General features: G+C 48.9%; 1 protein-coding gene across 1 annotated transcript in view; it reads left to right on the forward strand.

Annotated features, from left to right (window-relative positions):
- Positions 1 to 18,176: 18,176 nt before the first annotated feature.
- The window catches only part of KLF10 (Kruppel like factor 10), a 6,749-nt gene continuing 4,883 nt past the window's right edge, over positions 18,177 to 20,042 (forward strand). The window contains exon 1 of the mRNA XM_040261969.1: positions 18,177 to 18,720. Within this exon, the coding sequence (XP_040117903.1) occupies positions 18,682 to 18,720 (39 nt within the window). The 5' untranslated portion in view covers positions 18,177 to 18,681. The remainder of the gene's footprint in view (positions 18,721 to 20,042) is intronic.

Genomic DNA, 20,042 nt, shown 5'->3' on the forward strand with positions numbered 1-20,042 from the left:
CATCTGGGATGCAACAGTGAGGTCTAGAAGCCTGGTGTTCAGGTGATGCCAGTTTTGTTCTTAAACACAGCAGTAACCCCTGCCCACTTTTCTCTTCTCTGGTTCCTTGCTGAGCCCTCTTCCAGCACTCCTGTTCTTCCTGCCCTGCTTCCACAGCGGGGGTAGTCTAGATGCATGCCACAAGAGGGTGGGACATGTGACTTGAGGAAGGTCTGAAGCTGTGGGCCCACAGGAGCCATCTCAGCAGGCTTGGCTCCCTTCACTCAGAGAAAAGGACGCCATGCTTCGTACTGCTCTTTCAGGCCTATTCCTTCCCCCAGGCAATGATGAGGAACCAGCTGGGCAAAGGGAAAAGCTGGAACTCCCAAACTCAGACGCATCCTTCAACTTAAAAAACAAGGTACTTGATGGGAATTCCCTGGCAGTCCAATGGTTAGGACACTGTGCTTTTACTGCCAAGGGCATGGGTTCAATTCCTGATCGGGGAGCTCAGATCCTGCAAGCCACATGGCTGAGGGGGGAAAAAGTGTTACAAGGTTGTTAATCTACTTCCAGGGCCCTCACCCAGGCATCCTTCCTACCACTGCATCCAGCTTGAGCTCCTCCAGGGACCACGCTTCTGAATCAGTTCATTATAACAACTGACTCTTTTTAAAGCAGAGGTTCTCTATGAGATGGCCCTTGCATTTCAGTAGTCACCTTTTGGCCAACTGCTCCCTTTTAGGAGGATAAGAAGCTTGATACAAAGAAGTAACCTCATTTCGTCTCCTTGGGCAAAGATGGGGGAGGCAGGTGGACAGTGATGTAAGGAGGAGGTAATATTTCAGGTACTTTTTTTTTTCCTGGCATAGCCAAACAAACAAAAAACAACCTTGTGAGTTTTCCTCCCCTCTCAGCCATGTGGCTTGCAGGATCTTAGTTCCCTGACCAGGGACTGAACCCATACCCTCAGCAGTGAAAGCACAGAGCCCTGACCTTTGGCCCACCAGGGAACTCCCTGTAGGGACCTTTCTCTACCACATTCTGGTCAGCAGGTTCAGGCCTCCTATAGACAGTTGCCTGGGAGTAAAAAAACACCCTTTGTTTAGGAGGGTTGTGCAAACACTGTTACAAGTGATTTACTGGCCTGTATTTAACCTTTATTTAATTGATCCAATTTACTCTACTAATTGATGCTCAATTCCAGTAAAAGCTCTGTTTCAGGGTTTATAGCCTGAAAATGTGATTAAGATGTGTAAAAACACAGCGGGAAGATTCTCAACACAGTTCAGGTGATAAGGGGCTTCAACTATATGAATGGCATACACAGAGAAAAAGAATTATATTTCTTTAGGGTGGGAACCTCATAGTGGCAGAACTGAGATTAGTGGGATAGAAGCTACGGGAAGAACTTGATGCAAGGAAGAAACTTTTGACAAATTATAATTGTTTTCAAAATAAAGGTAAAAATGAAATTCCCTAGGAGATAGGGAGCATGTGAGCACTTTAAGTTCTAAATGAAGGGGCAGAGGGGCCACCTGTCAGGATACTGCAAGGGGTGTGAGTTAATGTTAAAGAAGATCCAATTTAGGACTAGGATTCTGTGCCGAATGTTGGGGCTAGAAGGTTTATACACAGAGTTACCCCCTGTGGAGGGCCAGGGAAGTGCTTTTCAGATAGGACTAAGGAGAAAGAAAACATTATTTCAAAACGTAGTTAACAAAATAGAGTATGGGTGTGAACGTACGCATGTCAGCCACAGAACTGCTGTAAATACTAAGATAATATAGGAGTGTGCTTGGAACAGAGCCTCAGCTTAATAAGTGTTCACGATTATTAATAGATTATTTACAATGTAAAAAAGATAGCTGGTCAGTTTCTTCCTGAGAACACAGTTATTAGATGGCTACTGAAATGAGTAGGGATCTATAGAAATTGACTGTAGTAGACAGCCCACGGTAGAGTAGGAAGAGGTAGGTTTTGGCTTTAGAAACTAAAACTTGGTTAATGTGCCCACTTCTCCAGTCACAGGAGACAGCAACATTATCTGTAACGCCATATTCAAATACAGAATCCAGTAACTTTTTGCTACCCAGCATACACTTAACAGTGTATATTTACCTCTTTTGTGCATAGATGGGGACATATGGCATATGTGTTTATACGAATGGCTTTCCTGTGGCTCATTGGTAAAGAATATGCCTGCTAATGCAGGAGACGCAGGTTTGATCCATGGGTAAAAAAGATGCCCTGGAGAAGGAAAAAACAACCCACTCTAGTATTCTTGCCTGGGAAACCCCATGGACAGAGGAGCCTGGAGGGCTACAGTCTATGGGGTCACAAAGAGTTGGACACGACTTAGTGACTAAACCACCACCACCATAATTACTCTAAATCCTTGAAGATAGGAAGTAGTGAAAATCTTCTTTAATAAAGCAGTCACTTATAAAATTGGTCCTTATTAAAAACATCATGTCTCAGTTAATACTACCATCCCTATCTCTTCTGTGATAGGGCCTTAAAAGTCCAAGTAAAGATGTTAAGATTTATAATTCTGTCAGAAAATATATGCTGAGAAAAATAACATTTGAATCCTTTTCTAAGGATTAGTGCACATTTGCAGTGATAACCTAGACTTGTTACACCTAAGAAAACATTTTATGTCACTTAATTTCATTTTTCAACATGAAGTTCCAATAAAACTTTTCTCCCCACTGATTACAAAACCGTGATTCTTTGTTTAAGTGAATTCATATTAAATGTTCCTGCCTGGTAGTAATTATCCTCAGATGTGGAAAGAGAAAGAGAGGGAGCATGAGCAAGCACTAGCGACCTTTCTTGATTGTTGCCTAATTTTTTAGCTAAGTAGCAATACAAGACAAACAGACCCACAGTCCTTTCTTTAAAGCCTTGTGAAATGGAAGGAGAATGATATTTCTTCTTACTAGAGAAGGACCTAGAAAGTTACCCGGGTTCTTTCATCAGACTTTTGCTGTTATCGAGTTGGTACGTTGAATAGAAGCTACACTCAGATCAGATACTTCAAGACATTTCAGAGCTCAAATCTTTTGACTGCCATTTGAATAGTTTCTTAGAATTTCAAAGCTAGAAAACCATGTTAGAAAATGGTCCCGGGGTGGGGGGGTCAAACTTGCGTTGCTTTTGGTCAAACACATTTGGAGGCAATCCCCTCATTTGATAGGTAAAAAAACTGAAGAGAAAGTGGTTTTTCCCTAGACAACCCTGATTAGTGGCTTGATTGGAGCCAGGACCCAAGCCTCCTGACTCAAAAGTTGTGTTTTTCAACCTTGGCCACACACTGGAATCACCTGAGGAAATTAAAAAACTGATGCTCCCTGATCCTACTGAGGTCTGGGTCCCACCTTCCAGAAATGCTGACTTAAGGGTCCTGGGTGCAGCTGAATTGGGCATTATGGAAAGCTAGCCAGGTGATTCTAAGATGCAAATAAGATTGAGATTCACCCATCTTTCCTAATTTTTGCTCTTACAAAAGGACTTGTATCACTTTCCACTACAGTCCTTCTTCCTGTCTTTCTACTTTTTCCTTGCAATTAACCCTATTCTTTCTCTGGTGTTGTCATAACCCAACGATTATTAAAGCCCAATGCCTGACAAGGTTGGGGGGCGGTGACCTCCAGCGGGCAGAAGAGGGTTGGGGGATGGGGACAGGGTGGGGGTAATTCAGAAGGTTTACAAAACTACAGAGCAGCGGGCACCTAGTCTGCCCGGCCTTCTTATACTGAACAGATGGTGAATTTCAAAGCCAAATGTACCAGGGAACCAATGCCATACACCCAAATTTAAGTTTAAATATTCTCCATATGCTTGGGTTTTGAATTCTTTCCTGGAGCAGCAGGCAGCAGAAGCCAACTACCCTGAGTCCTAGCAGACAGCAAATGTCTCTTGGAGCCGAAAACTGCCGACTGCTGTGGTAATGGGATTCGAAGCCAGGCCCTGGACCAATCCATTTCACCACCTGCTTGCTCTTCCCTCAGTTGTCAGAGGGTCTTTTCATTGCATTTAGTTGGGTGTGTAAAAATGAGTCTTGGACCCTGTCCTAGAAGGAGTGGTGAAAAAGTAAGTTAGAAATTGATCTTTCCTTTTTTTTGGTCATGCCCTACCACTGGTGAGATCTTATTTCCCAGACCAGGGGTTGAACCTGGGCCCTTGGCAGTGAAACCGTGGAGTCCTAACTACTGGACCATTGGGGAACTCCCTAATCTTTCCTTTTGAGAAAACCCTATCCCAGAAGGCCCCATGCCCTTGTGCTGGGCTTGTGTTCACAACCATGATGATGATGAAGGAACATTCCACCCCACCTCAGATCGCAGAGTTGCAGCTAGGCTGGAGTCCCATGATGCTCTGTGACCCGGTGGATTTTGTCAGAAGCTAGAGAATTGCTCTGTGTTCTTGCCATTTGGAAATTCCCATAAACAACCAACCTGGCAAATACTGGATCCTGCTGGTCATGTGCACACCAGATGTAGCTGCACAGAAGGTAGCTTCCATTTTTCTGAAGGATATGAGGTTCTAGTGATGAATACTCCACTCCTTTCTTGCAAAGGCTTTCACTCTAGCGTTTCACCCACTTCTGCTTTCCTTCCCAAACCGTGGGAACCCAAGAGTTCACTTTGATGATGTCCAAATTTTTTTTTTTTAGATTTATCCAATCATTTCTGGGGCTTCCCAGGTGACTCAGTGGGTAGAGAATCTGCCTGCAACGCAGGAGACCCAGGAGACTTGGCTTCAATCCCTGGGTGGCGGAAGATATCCTGGAGGAGGCCATGGCAACCCACTCCAGTATTCTTTGCCTGGAAAATCTCATGAATAGCGGAGCCTGGTGGGCTACGGTCCATAAAGTCACAGAGTCAGACAAGACTGAAGGGATTCAGCACACATGTACACGATCATTTCTGGAACACATTCCACCCGGAAGGGAAGGAAAACAGTAGACGGTACTTTGTACCTTTGGACATAAGAACTGGAGCAACTCTTTCCTTGTTATCATGTATTAATTTGGGGGCATATTCTAGGACCATAATACAAAGCACTTTGAAACTACTACCAATTAAAATTTTAAATTAGGTATAAACTAGTTTGAGGTCAGGTTGCTCCACCCTGTCTTAGGGGACTGGGGTATCCATTTCTAAAACATTATTGACAGGCTTCATATATATGATTAATTTGGGGCAGTGGACACAGAAAATTAGGTTCCCACCCTCCATGAGTTCACGGTCTAATGAAGAACAGAAATACTTAAATTATAGATGACTGCCTTGTGTGGTATCTCCTACAGGAGACAGATGCACAAGAAATGACTTCCTTAGATTCTCTGTCAAATCAGTGGTGTCACCAGAACTGAGGAAGCAACCCCCTGAGCAAATATATCCTGACACACCTGTGGACAGTGATGTCCACGTTCCTTTGGAGCCCAGGTTCTGTCTGCTAGGGACCTACTGCAGGTGAGTGTAGCCAGAAATCAAGATGAGAGGACGCCGACCGCAGCTGGAAAGATGTCAAAGGGAGGAAGTCCATGATCTGTAGTGAGGCAACAGTGAGGAAGACGGGCCCGGAAATGGGGAGTTACACATGGAATACGTCATGTAGGGCTCAACTGTGAAGGTCCTTATGCATTTGATATAGGAAACCTTTAGATAAACGTTTTATCTTTTTTTCACCCCAGGTGAGGAAATTTGAATTAAAAACTCAGTTTCTAAACACTTCATCATTAATCCATATAAGGTTCATTTACTTCTTAACCTCCAAACTCTAATTATATTCCTTTTGCCCCTCTAGTACCTACTCTCATGTTTAACTTATCTTTAGATGTGCTGCCGCTGCTGCTGCTAAGTTGCTTCAGTTGTGTCTGACTCTGTGCGACCCCATAGATGGCAGCCCACCAGGCTCCCCCGTCCCTGGTATTCTCCAGGCAAGAACACTGGAGTGGGTTGCCATTTCCTTCTCCACTGCATGAAAGTGAAAAGTGAAAGTGAAGTGGCTCAGTCGTGTCCAACTCTTCGTGACCCCATGGACTGCAGCCCACCAGGCTCCTCCATCCATGGGATTTTCCAGGCAAGAGCACTGGAGCGGGTGCAATCGCCTTGTCTGCTTTAGCTGTGCATGCATACCTTTTTCAAAAGGCTTATTACTATCATGTGAATATATCTTTATAGAAGTGATAATGTGCTATAAATCCTGTTCTGTTTCCTGTTTTCCTCCCAACACTCGGTTTCTAAGTCCCATCAGTGTTGCTATGTACATCTGGTTGACATTTCTTAACTGCTGTTGACTTTTTAACGGTGCACATCTTCCATATATTTTACTAATAATACCTTTCTCTAATGATAACCACCTGGGCTGCCTCCACTATTCAGCTACCCCCCAAGAAATCCCATGATAAACATCCTATGGACCTGTGAAGGAATTTCTTGGGGGTATATAGTCAATTTTTTTTTCACAAGTCATAGGGCATGTGCATGCTTAATCTCAACAGCTGTCAGACTGTTTTTCTGAGTGATGGTACCAATTGATACTCCCTCCAGCAGTGCGCTAGTGTTCCATCTTCTACATTCTCAGCTGCACCATCACCACCCTTCTGATATTGGTCTTCTTTGGCATTCTAAGACAGAAGTTTAGAACAGATACAGTAGGTCACAGGGCGCTCTCTAAAGCTCTTCACCTATGAGTACCACGAGAAATGGGATGCTTTAGGAGAACTGCGTGGGGATGAACAATCTGATTTGCAAAACCAAAAGATGCAATATAAAATTTCCGGAAAGTTTAGGAGATATTTAGCATCACAAATGCAAAATATTTTCTCTATATACTTCTATATATAAATATGCCATTCAATATTTGTTCCCGCTCCCATGATTGGTTAGTTTCTGCTGATCTGGACTAAAACATGATTTCACTTGGTCATCAAGGCCAGTCTTCACCGCGGCTGGTAGTGGAAGACAAGAGAGAGGGAAGGTGGGGCTGCAAGACCAGAGTATCTTGCTGAGCAGAAGCCTCGCCTCGCTTGATGAGCTGTGTCTGCCTCCTTATCTTCAGCTGTCATCCTCCTCGTGTGAGAGAGTTAGATGGAATATTAAAGTGACACTCAGTGATAACAAGGAACATCTGTAGAGTACTTACTACTCAAAGTGTGGTCCTCAGACCAACAGCTTAGGTATCACCTGGGAAGTTGCTTGTTAGAAATTCAGAATCTCCATGCCCACCCAAGACCTACTGCATCAGAATCTGACTTGAGCAAGATTGCCAAGGGATTCTATGCACATTAGAGTTTGAGAAGCACTGCTTCAGTCTTTGCCAAACATTTTCACATAGTCTGTCCTATTTAAACTCTTCCCAAACCCTGATTTTCTCGGGTGTCAGTTATTATGTAATTCCCATGGTACAGGTGAGGAAACTGAGGCTGGGCTGTCTAAAGGGACTAGCCCAGGAATACCCAGAAGAGCCAGTGTAGCCAGATTTTCAGACTCGGCAGCTGCCTCTCAAGGCCATACTTTATTTATACCCCCTTCTCCCCATGCCCCATGTTTCCTCATTCCAACAGGAAAACACCCAGGAAGAGCTCATTTCAGAGCCAAACACACGTGAACTGCTGTTGAAGCTGTCCAGCCTGGTGTCTTCTGGGATGCAGGTTGTACACCCTGCTATTCAGCCTCAGTTCTCCTGCGGCAGCCAGATCATCACTGAGCATGAGATGGGTGGAGCTATTAGTGGGTCCCTCCCTTGATTGTGTACCAGGGTCCATTTCTCCTTCTTAAAAGCAGGTAGGGACTTCTCTGGTATTCCAATGGGTAGGAATCTGCCTGCCAAAGCAGGAGACACAAGTTCAAGCCCCGGTCTGGGAAGATCCTGCATGCCATGGAGCAACTAAGCCCATGTGCCACACTGTGGAGCCTGTGCCCTAGAGCCTGGAGGCCGTAGCTGCTGAAGCCCGCAATCCTAGAGCCCTGCTCCGCAGCAAGAGAGGCCACCCCAGTGAGAAGCCGACACTAGAGAGCAGCCCCTGCTCACCGCAACTGGAGAAAAGCCCGCACAGCAACGAGGACCCAGCACAGCCAAGACTAAACAATAATAAAAGCAGGTTAAGCAAGCGTGCTTAATATGGGGGCTCCCAGGCCCCCAAGATACTTATGACTAGAGTTCAGGAGTCTTCAAACTTAGCATTTTCTTTATCATAACCACATATAGAAAACATACCACGGCATCAGCAGTGACTTTGTCACTAACAGAAATCACAGGTATTTCTATACAGAGTTGCAACTACTGCACACTTCAGAATCATGTTTATGCTCATCACAACTTCAATACTACTTCAGTTATTAGATCCACACTAGATATTTTTGTTTTTAATTTTTATTGGTACATAGTTGATTTATAATGTTCTATTAGTTTCAGGTGTACAGCAAACTGAATCAGTTATACATGTTATACAGTACGAAGTCAAGTGGGCCTTAGGAGCATCACTATGAACAAAGCTAGTGGAGGTGATGGAATTCCAGTTGAGCTATTTCAAATCCTAAAAGATGATGCTGTGAAAGTGCTGCACTCAATATGCCAGCAAATCTGGAAAACTCAGCAGTGGCCACAGGACTGGAAAAGGTCAGTTTTCATTCCAATCCCAAAGAAAGGCAATGCCAAAGAATGCTCAAACTACTGCACAATTGTACTCATCTCACACACTAGCAAAGTAATGCTCAAAATCCTCCAAGTCAGGCTTCAACAGTAAGTGAACCGTGAACTTCCAGATGTTCAAGCTGGATTTTAAAAAGGCAGAGGAACCAGAGATCAAATTGCCAACATCCACTGGATCAGCAAAAAAGCAAGAGAGTTCCAGAAAAACATCCACTTTTGCTTCATTGACTACACCAAAGCCTTTGACTGTGTAGATCACAATAGACTGTGTGGATCATAACAAACTGTGGAAAATTCTTCAAGAGATGTGAATATCAGACTACCTGACCTGCCTCCGGAGAAATCTGTATGCAGGTCAAGAAGCAACAGTTAGAACTGGACATGGAACAACAGACTGGTTCCAAAGAGGGAAAGGAGTACATCAAGGCTGTATATTGTTACCCTGTTTATTTAACTTATATGCAGAGTACATCATGCAAAATACTGGGCTGGATGAAGCACAATCTGGAATCAAGATTTTCAGGAGAAATATCAATAACCTCAGATACGCAGATGACACCACCCTTATGGCAGAAAGTGAAGAAGAACTAAAAGCCTCATGATGAAAGTGAAAGAAGACAGTGAAAAAGTTGGCTTAAAACTCAACATTCAGAAAACTAAGATCATGGCATCCAGTCCCATCACTTCATGGCAAACAGATGGGGAAACAATGGAAACTGTGACAGGCTTTCTTTTTTGGGCTCCAAAATCACTGCAGACGGTGACTGCAGCTATGAAATTAAAAGATGGTTGCTTCTTGGAAGAAAAGTTATGACCAACCTAGACAGCACATTAAAAAGCAGAGACTACCAACAAAGGTCCATCTAGTCAAAGCTATGGTTTTTCCAGTAGTCATGTATGGATGTGAGAGTTGGACTATAAAGAAAGCTGAGCACAGAAGAATTGATGCTTTTGAACTGTGGTGTTGGAGAAGACTCTTGACAGTCCCTTGAACTGCAAGGAGATCCAACAAGTCAATCCAAAAGGAAATCAGTCCTGAATATTCATTGGAAGGACTGATGTTGAAGCTGATACTCCAATAGTTTGGCCACCTGATGCGAAGAATTGACTCATTGGAAAAGACCCTGATGCTGGGAAAGATTGAAGGTGGGAAGAGAAGGAGACGACAGAAGTTGAGATGGTTGGATGGTATCACCTCCTTGATGGACATGAGTTTGAGCAAGCTCCGGGAGCTGGTGATGGACAGGAAGGCTGCATGCTGCAGTGCGTGGGGTTGCAAAGAGTCAGACACGACTGAGTGACTGAACTGAACTGAACATCCACTTTTTTAAAGATTCTTTTCCCACATAGGCCATTACAGAATATTGAGTAGAGTTCCCTGTGCTATACAGCAGGTCATTAGTTACATATATTTTATATATAGTGGTGTGTATATGGGGCTTCCCAGGTGGCACTAGTTGTAAAGAACCTGCGTCCCAACACAGGAGACCTAAGAGACATGGGTTCATTTCCTGGGTCTGGAAGATTCCCTGGAGAAGGGCATGGCAATACCCACTCTAGTATTCTTGCCAGGAAAATCCCATGGACAGAGGAGCCTGGCAGGCTACAGTCTATAGGGTCTCGAGTTGGACGAGACAGAAGCAACTTAATACACATGCGTGCATGTGTGTATTTGTTAATCTCCCAATTTATTGCTTCCCCCTTAGATCTTATTTTTTCACGTGTTCATAAAAGGACACTATATTGCTAAATTATAATTTTAAAAATATTTTCATAACTCTGCATACTATGTGCATGTTAAGTCGATTCAGTCGTATCCGACTCTTTGCGGACGCTATGGGCTGTAACCCACTAGGCTCCTCCGACCGTGGGATTCTCCAGGCAGTAACACCAGAATGGATGGCCTTCTCTGGGGGATCTTCCTGACCCAGGGATCGAACCTGTGTCTCCTGCACTGCAAGTGGATTCTTTACCACTGAGCCACGGGGGAAACCTCTTGGTAACTCTCTATCAGTATAATGGTTTCCTTTGTATTTTGACAAATTGCATTTTGTGAACTTAGTATTATTCAGAGAAGGAGCTCATAGGCTTCATTAAACTGTAAAAGGACTGTGTCAGATTCTGGAAGCTTTATCACATCTTCCAGGCTCTTTGGTCGTTGGGTCACCTCCTACATTTGTTTTATATCTATTATCAGTAGCAACATAGCACTTAAAACCAAAAGGGCCTGTGTGCTTGGCTTCAGGGGTGAAATGAAGGCTTTCCCAAGAGGACCACACATCATTGCCATCAGACTTGGTGGGAGAAGGGGTTGAAGAACCCCAAGGGAGCACATTTATGACACTTGCCCTTCTTCTAGATCTTCTCAACATTCAGACAATTTCAATTAAAAATGCCAGTGCCAGACTTCCCTGGTGGCACAGTGGATAAAAATCCGCCTGCCAATGCAGGGGACTTGGGTTCGATCCCTGGAGCCAAAAGATTCTATGTGCTGCGGAGCAGCTACGCCCATGCACCGCAACTACTGAGGCCGCCACTCTCAAGCCCATGAACTGCGACTACCAAGCCGGTGTGCCACAGCTACTGAAGCCCGAGCACCTGGAGCCTGTACTGAGCACGAGAGAGGCCACGACGACCAGAAGCCCATGCCCTGCAGTGAAGGGTAGCCTCCATGCTCCACAACTGGAGAAGGCCTGTGCCAAGCAATGATTCACAAAGAAGCTGGAAGACATCTGGCTTTTGAGGAGGGACACCCCTCCCTTCATACCCATGACAAGATTCCTGGGATTCTGAACTCTGTATGTAGGTAAAAGTTAATAACTGAGACTCTACAGAGAAAACAGAAGTTCACACTTTTAAGCAGGCTGTAAGAACTCTGTAATCTTCATGTGTAGAGTGATCGATTATGTTAATAAACAAAAATGCAGGTTACAAAGTAGCATACTTTATTATTTACAGAAGCGGGAGTGAGAAGGCAGGGCAGGAAAAAAGTCTGAAAAATGTGTATCCAAATGTTAATAGTGGTTAATTCTGAGTATCTTTATGGGAGATTTTCATCATTTTACTCCTTTTTGTATCTTTTTCAATGATCAGCACATACTACTTTTGTTATAAAACAAACAAACAAAGCAAGGCAACAAGGCTGTTTTCATTTCATAAGAATCGAACTGTTAAACAACTCTTGTTTCACTGCTAGTTGGAACCCTGCAGTACTACTTAACTAGCTTCACACCTCTTGGGGACATAAAAAAGAGGGGAATGCAGAGTGGAAACATGTAATTCTTTACCAGAAAAAATCTAAAATGTTATAATAAAACCATGGACTTTATATAAGGATCAAATTAGGTCTCCCGTATTCCTGGTGAAGCAGGCAGGGCTGGTGCACAGCAGGCGCTGGCTCAAGTTCACACGAACCTTCTTCCTTCCTGTTACCAGTCTATTTCCGTCTCAGAGCCCCAGTGGAGTGCTGGGAGCTGGGAGTGGGAACGGGGCTGCTGGGGGTTGGGTTCTTCCAGATCTACATACTTCCCCCTTCTCCAGGTTAAAACCATTTATTTCTTCCTCCAATTCTTCTTCCTTTTCTATTCATTTATTCATCTATCTTTGGCTGCCCTGGGTCTTCGCTGCTCTGAGTGGGCTTTCTCGTGGAGAGCAGGGGCCACTCCTCCTCGCGGTGTGCGGACTTCTTCTTGCGGTGGCTTCTCCCGTGGGGCAGAGGCTCTGGGACGCACAGGCTTCAGTAGCTGAGGCTCTCCACTCTGGAGCTGAGGTTCCTGGACTCTAGAGCACATATGCTCAGTGGTTGTGGTGCACAGGCTTAGTTGCTCTGTGGCATGTAGGATCTTCCCAGACCAGGGATCGAACCTGTGTCCCCCTGCATTGGCAGGACTTTTATCCATCGTGCCACCAGGGAAGCCCCTTCTCCCTTTACTAATGCATCAATTATTCTAGACCTCCTTCCTGGGGCACTCTCTCAGCTGTTTTAAATTCTTTAAAAAAAAAAAAAAAGTACTGGGTTATCCAGGTAGCACTAGTAGTAAAGAACCTGCAGGCCAATGCAGGAGACATAAGAGATGAGGGCTTGATCCCTGGGTCAGGACGATCCCTTGGAGGAGGGCATGGCAACTCACTTCAGTATTCATGCCTGGAGAATCCCATGGACAGAGGAGCCTAGTAGGCTACTGTCCACTAGGTCACAAAGAGTCAGACACAACTGAAGCAACTGAGCATGCACACATTCATATAAAATGAGTATTTTGAAAACTGCATCTGTCCCTCCAGAGCTGAAACACACTTTTTCAGTTATCCCTTGCGGCATATGAAGCCACCCCCAAACCTAGGGACACCCCTGCAGACAAAAGTGGGGGTAAAGGGATATTGGGTGGGAAGGGGGCAGGAAATTCTGCGTGGGTTGCTCTTCCATTTATTGTTCATGATTCTGTGGGTCAGAAATTCAAGGAGACCCTATCTCTTCTCCAGGTTGTGTCAGCTAGGCCTGCTTGACCAGGACTAGGAAAGCCCCTGGTGGAGTCCTGGTCCTGGCTGGTGGTTGGGATACCTTCATCTCTACGTGGCCATTCTTCCTTCAAACATTTTCTCTTTATTCAGTGAGTTAGCCTAGCCTAAGCAACTTCTGCCTGGTGGCTGATTTCCAAGAGAGTAAAACTGGGAAATTCAAAGGCTTCTTAATACCCAGGCATGAAATCCCATAGCACCCAGATTTCTACTGGTCAGAGTCATAGGGCCAGCCCAGAATCAAGGGTTGGGGGAATTAAACTTCACACCTCTTGGTGCAGGAATGGCACTCACTGGAAAAGGTTATGCAGAATGGGAGGGGTTTTGTGACCATCTTTAGAAACAAGCTACTCAACGTATCAATATTTTAAAAGATTTTTGTAAAGAGCTTAAAAACTATGGTAACTAGTGTAATGAAAATAATGAATGATGTATTCACCAGTCAGAGGGGATAATTATTTCTTCTAATCTGTCTGACATTCTCAGTTTCTGAATCAGCCCGTCTGCCTCTCATCTCCACTTTACATCACATTAGGCCAAGAAATAAGTGCATATTTATGCACTTCTTTGATGCAGCATACGTGAAGGAAGTCCTCACTGTGTCGCATTTTGCCAGTATTTCAGCTTGTGGCTGTTCCCTCTTAATCTCCATCCTGAGCCTGTAGTTCACCAGAGGACCACCTGCAGTTCTTCCACCTCTTGTTCCTTACTCTTCCTAGAGGATTTCATCCATTCTCCTGGTTCTGACTGCCACCTACACCGTGATGACGACCAAATTTTAATTTCCAGCCCAGATCCTTCTCTTCTGGGCTCTAGACGTGAAATTCCAACAGCCTCCTGGATATCTCTGTTTGGATGTCCCACGGGTAACTTCAGTTTTACACGTCCTAAGTCAAATTTGGCATTTTCTTCCTCCCCACTCAAACTTACTACCTCTCAGGAACTCCTTTCCTGGGCAATAGTGTCTCGCTTTTGCCCTGTTTCCTCCAGTGAATCAAGCCCAAAACTCAGCAGTCCTGCTCTGCACCTCCCTCTTCTCCATGCCCACATCCAATCAATTACCAAATCCTCCTGGTTCTTGGTGTCTCTATTCCAGCCTTTCCATGCCTGCCACTGTCAAATTTCCTGCCTCTATTGCTACAAAAGACTTCTCACTGGTGTTAGACCCCAGGCTCTCTGATCCAGCATCCAAACTGGGCCAGAATGAATTTTCTATACTATCATTACTAAAACCTGTCAGTAGGTCCCCATTGTCCTCAATATAAAAGTTCCACATCTACATTCCTTAGCAAGGCACATAAAGGGCCTTGATATTTGGAGCTGCTTCCCTTAACATCCTAAACAGCTCATCCTAACTCTCAAATTTGTGAGTGGACAATTCAGAGCATCCTGAATCCCCATCACTCTCTCTACTCTCCACCTCCACTTCTCCTCTCCTCCAGCTTAGAAGCCAACCAGAAGAGCTTTCCCTCACCCCTTCCTTCCTCACCTACCGAGGACATGGTGCACACCCTCTACTTAGCATTCATCACACTACAGTCATGGCTGGCCAGCTCACTTATTTCCTTCTTTCACTGTACTGGAAGCTCCTGTGAGCTGTGTCTTTTTTTACGATTGTTCCTCAGTGTTCAGCTAGTGCCTGGCATATGGTAGGGCAATGAATGAATGGTGACAATATCCACAGACTGTAAGGAGCAAAGAGAAGACGGCTGGTGGGGACAACGTGTTTTAATATCCATAAAACTGAACTGAGGGCTCTTTAAATGTCAGCCACCTGCCCCACACCTTCCTTCGCAGTTCCAGTTGAAGGAGAAACCAGCACCATTAGCAGGAGGGTGACCAGCATTTAACTGAAGTACTGCTTACTACTGCTCAGGACTTTCTTTCACTCATGCCTAAGATGACAGTTTTCCATGCCTGCTGCTGTAATGATGCAAGTTAAGGGAAAGGACTAGAAGGGTCCATACTTCTGCCTAGGCAGTTGTCCACATTCTGCCTATGACCTCAGTGAATCTTCACAGACAACCTACAATTTTATTTTCTCCATTAAAGAAGCGTGACCGCCTAAAGTGTCTGCACTGGACCACAAAGATGATTATGACATGGCTACCATCTTGTAAGAGCTTTCATTTACATATAGTCTACTTGGGGCTTCCCTGGTGGTTCAGACAGTAAAGAATCTGCCTGCAATGTGGGAGACCTGGGTTCAGTCCCTGGGTCAGGAAGATCCCCTGGAGAAGGGAATGGCTACCCACTCCAGCATTCCTGCCTGGAGAATTCCAAGGACAGAGGAGCCTGGTGGGCTACAGTCCATGGGGTCGCAAAGAGTCAGACACAAGTAAGCGACTAATACACACACTCATAGTCTATTTGTCTTTATCCTCCCATCCAAGCCTTTTGAGAGCAGCGACATCACCTGTCTTATTCATTGCTGTTGTCCCAGTGAATACAACACGTAGTAGGTGCTCAACAAATATTTGTTGAATGCAGTGGATAAATGAGCAATACAATGCTTATTGAATGAGGATGTGACCATAGGCAAGTGTATATCTGGGTGGGAGAGAAGACTGGGAGGCTAGGGAAAGTTGGGGGCAGGATGGAATGGCCTTTAACCTCCTAGGCGGTAGGAGCAAAGGATCATTTTTTAAGTACAGATAATCAGGATTGGATCATGACTTTTGAAAAGCCCACTCTAGTTTCAGTGTTCGCCATTGTTTCAGAGTTTGCTATTGGCGTGCCAGCGGGGCTGGGGTGGGGGCTGTGTGAGGGGAGTGCAGGTTCTTTAATCTAAGCAAGCATTGATGACAGACTGACATAGAGTGACATTTGAGGGGTACAAGTGGAAAGTGAGGGGCGAGAGACATTTCTGAGGCAAAACTGCTCAGAACTGGGGACCAACTGAGGAAGACAGTGAAGGCTGGATGGGAGATGAGAAGCCCATATGGGAAGAAGTAAAAATAAGGGCTTTAGTTTTGGCTCCTTTCAGCCTGAGGTGCCTGGGTAACATCTTTCTCTGAATCTCTAGGAATGGTGCCGCCACCACAGTGTTCCTCCTACCCCTTTTCTTTCCTGTTTTGAATCACTCCCACAAGCCAGAAATGCTCCCTGCTCCTCAGCGTGCAAGAGAACCATGCCAGCAGGCCCCACATTCCTGAGGAAGGGACCGAGGGACCTGGAGGGCTTTGCGGCCTCCCCAGGGGCAGCTCCCTGACAGGAAGGCAGGCTGGGCACAGACAGGAGCTTCCTCTGCTGCAGCAGGTGCCCAGGGCCAGCTGCTCCAATACCCCCCAGGCTCACATCAACAGGATGGGACAGCCCAGGCGGAAGGAAGCCCGCAGGGAGGGACGCCGCCGCTGCAGACAGAAGCCGGGGCAGGGGATGAAGGGGAGACAGAAGAGCTGCCTGAGCTGCTGAGCTGGCGCCCCTCCAGCAGATTCAGGAGGCAGTGACAGGCGGCCATTCAGTCCTCCTTCCCTCTCTCTGTGGGCGTCTCTAGCCCTGGTTGATCCTATTATTATTACTCCTACTGTTGTTGGCTAGCCTGGGCCTGTTTCTAAAATACTTAATTCATTGATTTTCTTCTTTTTTTTTTTGCTTTCTGGCCATGCCCGGAGGCTTGCGGGATCTCAGTTCCCCAACCAGGGGTTGAACCCAGGCTATGGCAGTGAAAGCACCCAGTCCAAACCACTGAAACGCCAAGGGATTCCCTAGTTTATTCCTTTTCTATACTCATTTTGTGATTATTCGGAAAGAAAAGACACTTACATCATCAGCCTTTCAGTTACACGGAGAAGTGAGGCAGCTGGAGGGAAGGGCAGTGACTTCTGACCCCGGTTAGCCAGTCCCAAGGAGTGGCTTTAAGTTTGTTTTAAGCCGCGCTATCACCCAAAGGGAGCCGACAAGGAGCCAAAGCAGAACCACAGCCTCGCAGTTAGGCTCGCAGTCCGGAGGCCCCAGACCGCCTCTGACCTGGTTCGGGATGGGGGTTGTGGAGGTGTGGCTGGGGCTTTCGCGGGACCGAGAGTAGGGGGGTTCGTGACTTCCTGAGACGGTAAAGTGTCTTGCTTACAATGCGGGAGACCTGGGTTCGATCCCTGGATTGGGAAGACCTCTGGAAAAGGAAATGGCAACCCACTCCAGTACTCTTGCCTGGAAAATCCCATGGACAGAGGAGCGTGGTGGGCTACAATCCACGGGGTCGCAAAGAGTCGGACACGACTGAGCGACTTCACTTTTCCCACGGCAGCCCACTCCCTGGCGTGCCCTGGCTGGCGCCTCGTGACCCTAGAAGACCCCGCCCCTCCCCATCACCACCAGCAGTTTCCCGGCAGGGCGTTTCCGGAGGCCGTGGCCCAGGGTAGGTGTGGGGGTAGGGCCTACCTTTGAAACAGCTTGTAGACTGCAATTTAAACTTTACACCGAGCTCAAAACTCGGTTCTGCAACTGAGAGTCGGTTCCAGAGAAAGATAAAAAAAACTCTGGCTTATGGCTCCCCAGCACCCCCACTGGTCTAGTTTTCAGGGCTTCCTGCAGTCCCCACACCATTCTCTCCACAGCCCTGGAGGAAGGATGGGCGGGGCGGACGGGGGCGGGCAACGCCGCCGGCAGGGCAGATGGAGAGGGCGAGCCAGCGCCTGCGGCCCGGGCGTGGGCGGGGGGCGCAGGAGCAGGTGTCCGCTCGGTGACAGGATTCCCTTTCCCTCGCCTCCACTTCCCTGGTGCTACCCACGGTTCAGCGAGGCAAAAACCCAGCAAATGATCCAGAAATGCAGCTCGGTCGGTCACCAGGCTCTCCTTTCTCGCCAGACGCGCAAGAGGACGGGGCGCTTCCAAATGCAAATCTCTTGGCTCTGGACCCTTGGCTTGCAGCCGCCGCCTCCCCCGCCTGGCCACCCGGCGTCCCGCCCACCCCGTGGCGGCGGCGGCCCGAGATGGGACCTCGCCCGCGGAGGGGAATGGGCGGAGCGGGCATCCCTCCCCACCTCCCACGTGGGCCCGGCTCTCCGCGGAGAGCCTGGGCGCGCCGCGGCGGCCGTGCCTCCGGGCTGGGCTCGGGTTCCTGGCGCCGCCCCACCCCCGGGCCAGGGAAGGGGACTGCAGGCCGGGGAGGGAGAGTGCGAGTGGTTGAGGGGTGGGGGCCGCGTCCACAGCGTCAGGTGGTGGCGGGAGTTCCCTCGGGCTGGGCCCGGGGAAATGCGCTGCCAGGGGATTGTGTACACGCTCCACTGACACAAGCTTCACGCTGCCGGGCAGCCGCTGATCACGCGTGGCCCCGCGAGCCCATTGGCCGGCGCCTCACACACCTTTGTCGCTGATTGGCCGGCCCCAGGCTCCGCCCCCACCCCCGCCCGCGGCTCGGGGCAGGCGGAGCGGCTACCTGAATGGGGAGGGGGGCAGACGGCGCGGAGCGCAGCGGCGGCGGGAGCGGCGTCGAGTGTCTCCGGGCGCCCGTCTGTGGCCAGGCAGCCAAGGACAGCCTTGCAGCCAGTCAGCTCGTCGCCGGCGGCCGGGCAGCCAACCATGCTCAACTTCGGCGGCGCTTCTCTCCAGCAGGCTACGGTAAGTCACCTGGGGATGCCCCAAGCCCTTCTCTTGCCTCGCTGCGTCCGGGGAGACCCCCGAGCCCCTGACATCAGCCTCGCCTGAGGACAGAGGTTGCAGGGGAGTCGTGGAAGAGGAAGAGGGGCTTCCCGCCTGCAGACTGGGCATTGGTGAGGGCGTGTGTGTAGCGGAGCGGGGGACGGGAGAGGGTTCTGGAGAAGCAGGCTGGGAGCTAGAGACGAAGTGAGAGAGGGTCTCGCTCGAGGTGTAAGGAGGGGAAGGGAACAGCTCCGCTGGGAGACTGGAAGCAGGTGAGGGGGGTGGGATGACTGGAGGGGCGGGAAGAGTGAGGAGACTGGGGTGGGGGGTGCTGGCTGCCCTGTCAGCGAGACTAGGAGGCGTGGAAGTACAGGAGGGGGGGATGAGGGGGCCACCTTGCACCTGGCGCCGGGGGGAAGAGATGCCTCCGTCTGGATAAGGAATGCGCCCCAAGCTGGGAGGGGGCTGCTCTCGAGCATGTGAGGGCGGGGAGTCCACCGGAGAGGAGAGGGGGACTCCCCATCTCGGGGGGTCTTGAACGGAGGCTTGCAGGACTGGGGCTACCCAGCAGATAGCGGGGGTGCTGTGGGGAGGGGCGCCCGGCGTGGGTGCAAGGGGATGGCACGCGGGCCCGGGGAGCTTACCCCACCCCAGACGTCTGGAGGGGACTCCCTTATCTCCGGAACAGGCAGGCAGGTGGCCTCCTCCGGAGGACGCCTTGGCGGGGGAGGGGGCCTCGGAGCCGCCTTGGAGACAGTAGATGGAAGGGATGGGAAGCGGGACCCCAGCATCGGGGTGGGGAAGGTGGGAGGGGGGTAGCCGGGGCTGCGAGACGCGGGGGCAGCGCGCCGAGGCGGGAGCCGCCGGCCGCGGGGCCGCGCGACTGGAACCGGCCCTGTTGGGGGCTGCACGTCTGGGAACTCGTGGAGATGCTGGGCTCGGCGCGGGGGTGTTGGGGGGGGGGCAGAGCTGCCGGAAACCGTGGGAACGGGGGGCGCCGCGTCTTCGGGACGAGTCGGGGTGGTCTGAGATCCCGCGGGCGGCGTGGGCGGGAAGCGCCGAGGGCTCGGCCGAGTCCCCGGGGGCTGCGGCCGGAGGAGGGCGGGGGCCGGGTTTCCGCGGGGACCTGGCTCCTCCTCCGGCAGCTGAGGCGGAGGCCGGGGGGTGGGCCGGGAACGGATGCGCCGGGGGAGCTTCTCGTCCCCGAGTGACCCAGCCCGAGCCTCCGCCAGGGCGGGAGCGAGGCCCGGCCCCGCTGTCGGTTCCTAAGGGAACGGTGGGGAGCTGGAAGGGGCGGGCGC

This window comes from Oryx dammah, unplaced genomic scaffold, assembly GCF_014754425.2.
Source record: "Oryx dammah isolate SB20612 unplaced genomic scaffold, SCBI_Odam_1.1 HiC_scaffold_19, whole genome shotgun sequence".
Taxonomy (NCBI): domain Eukaryota; kingdom Metazoa; phylum Chordata; class Mammalia; order Artiodactyla; family Bovidae; genus Oryx; species Oryx dammah.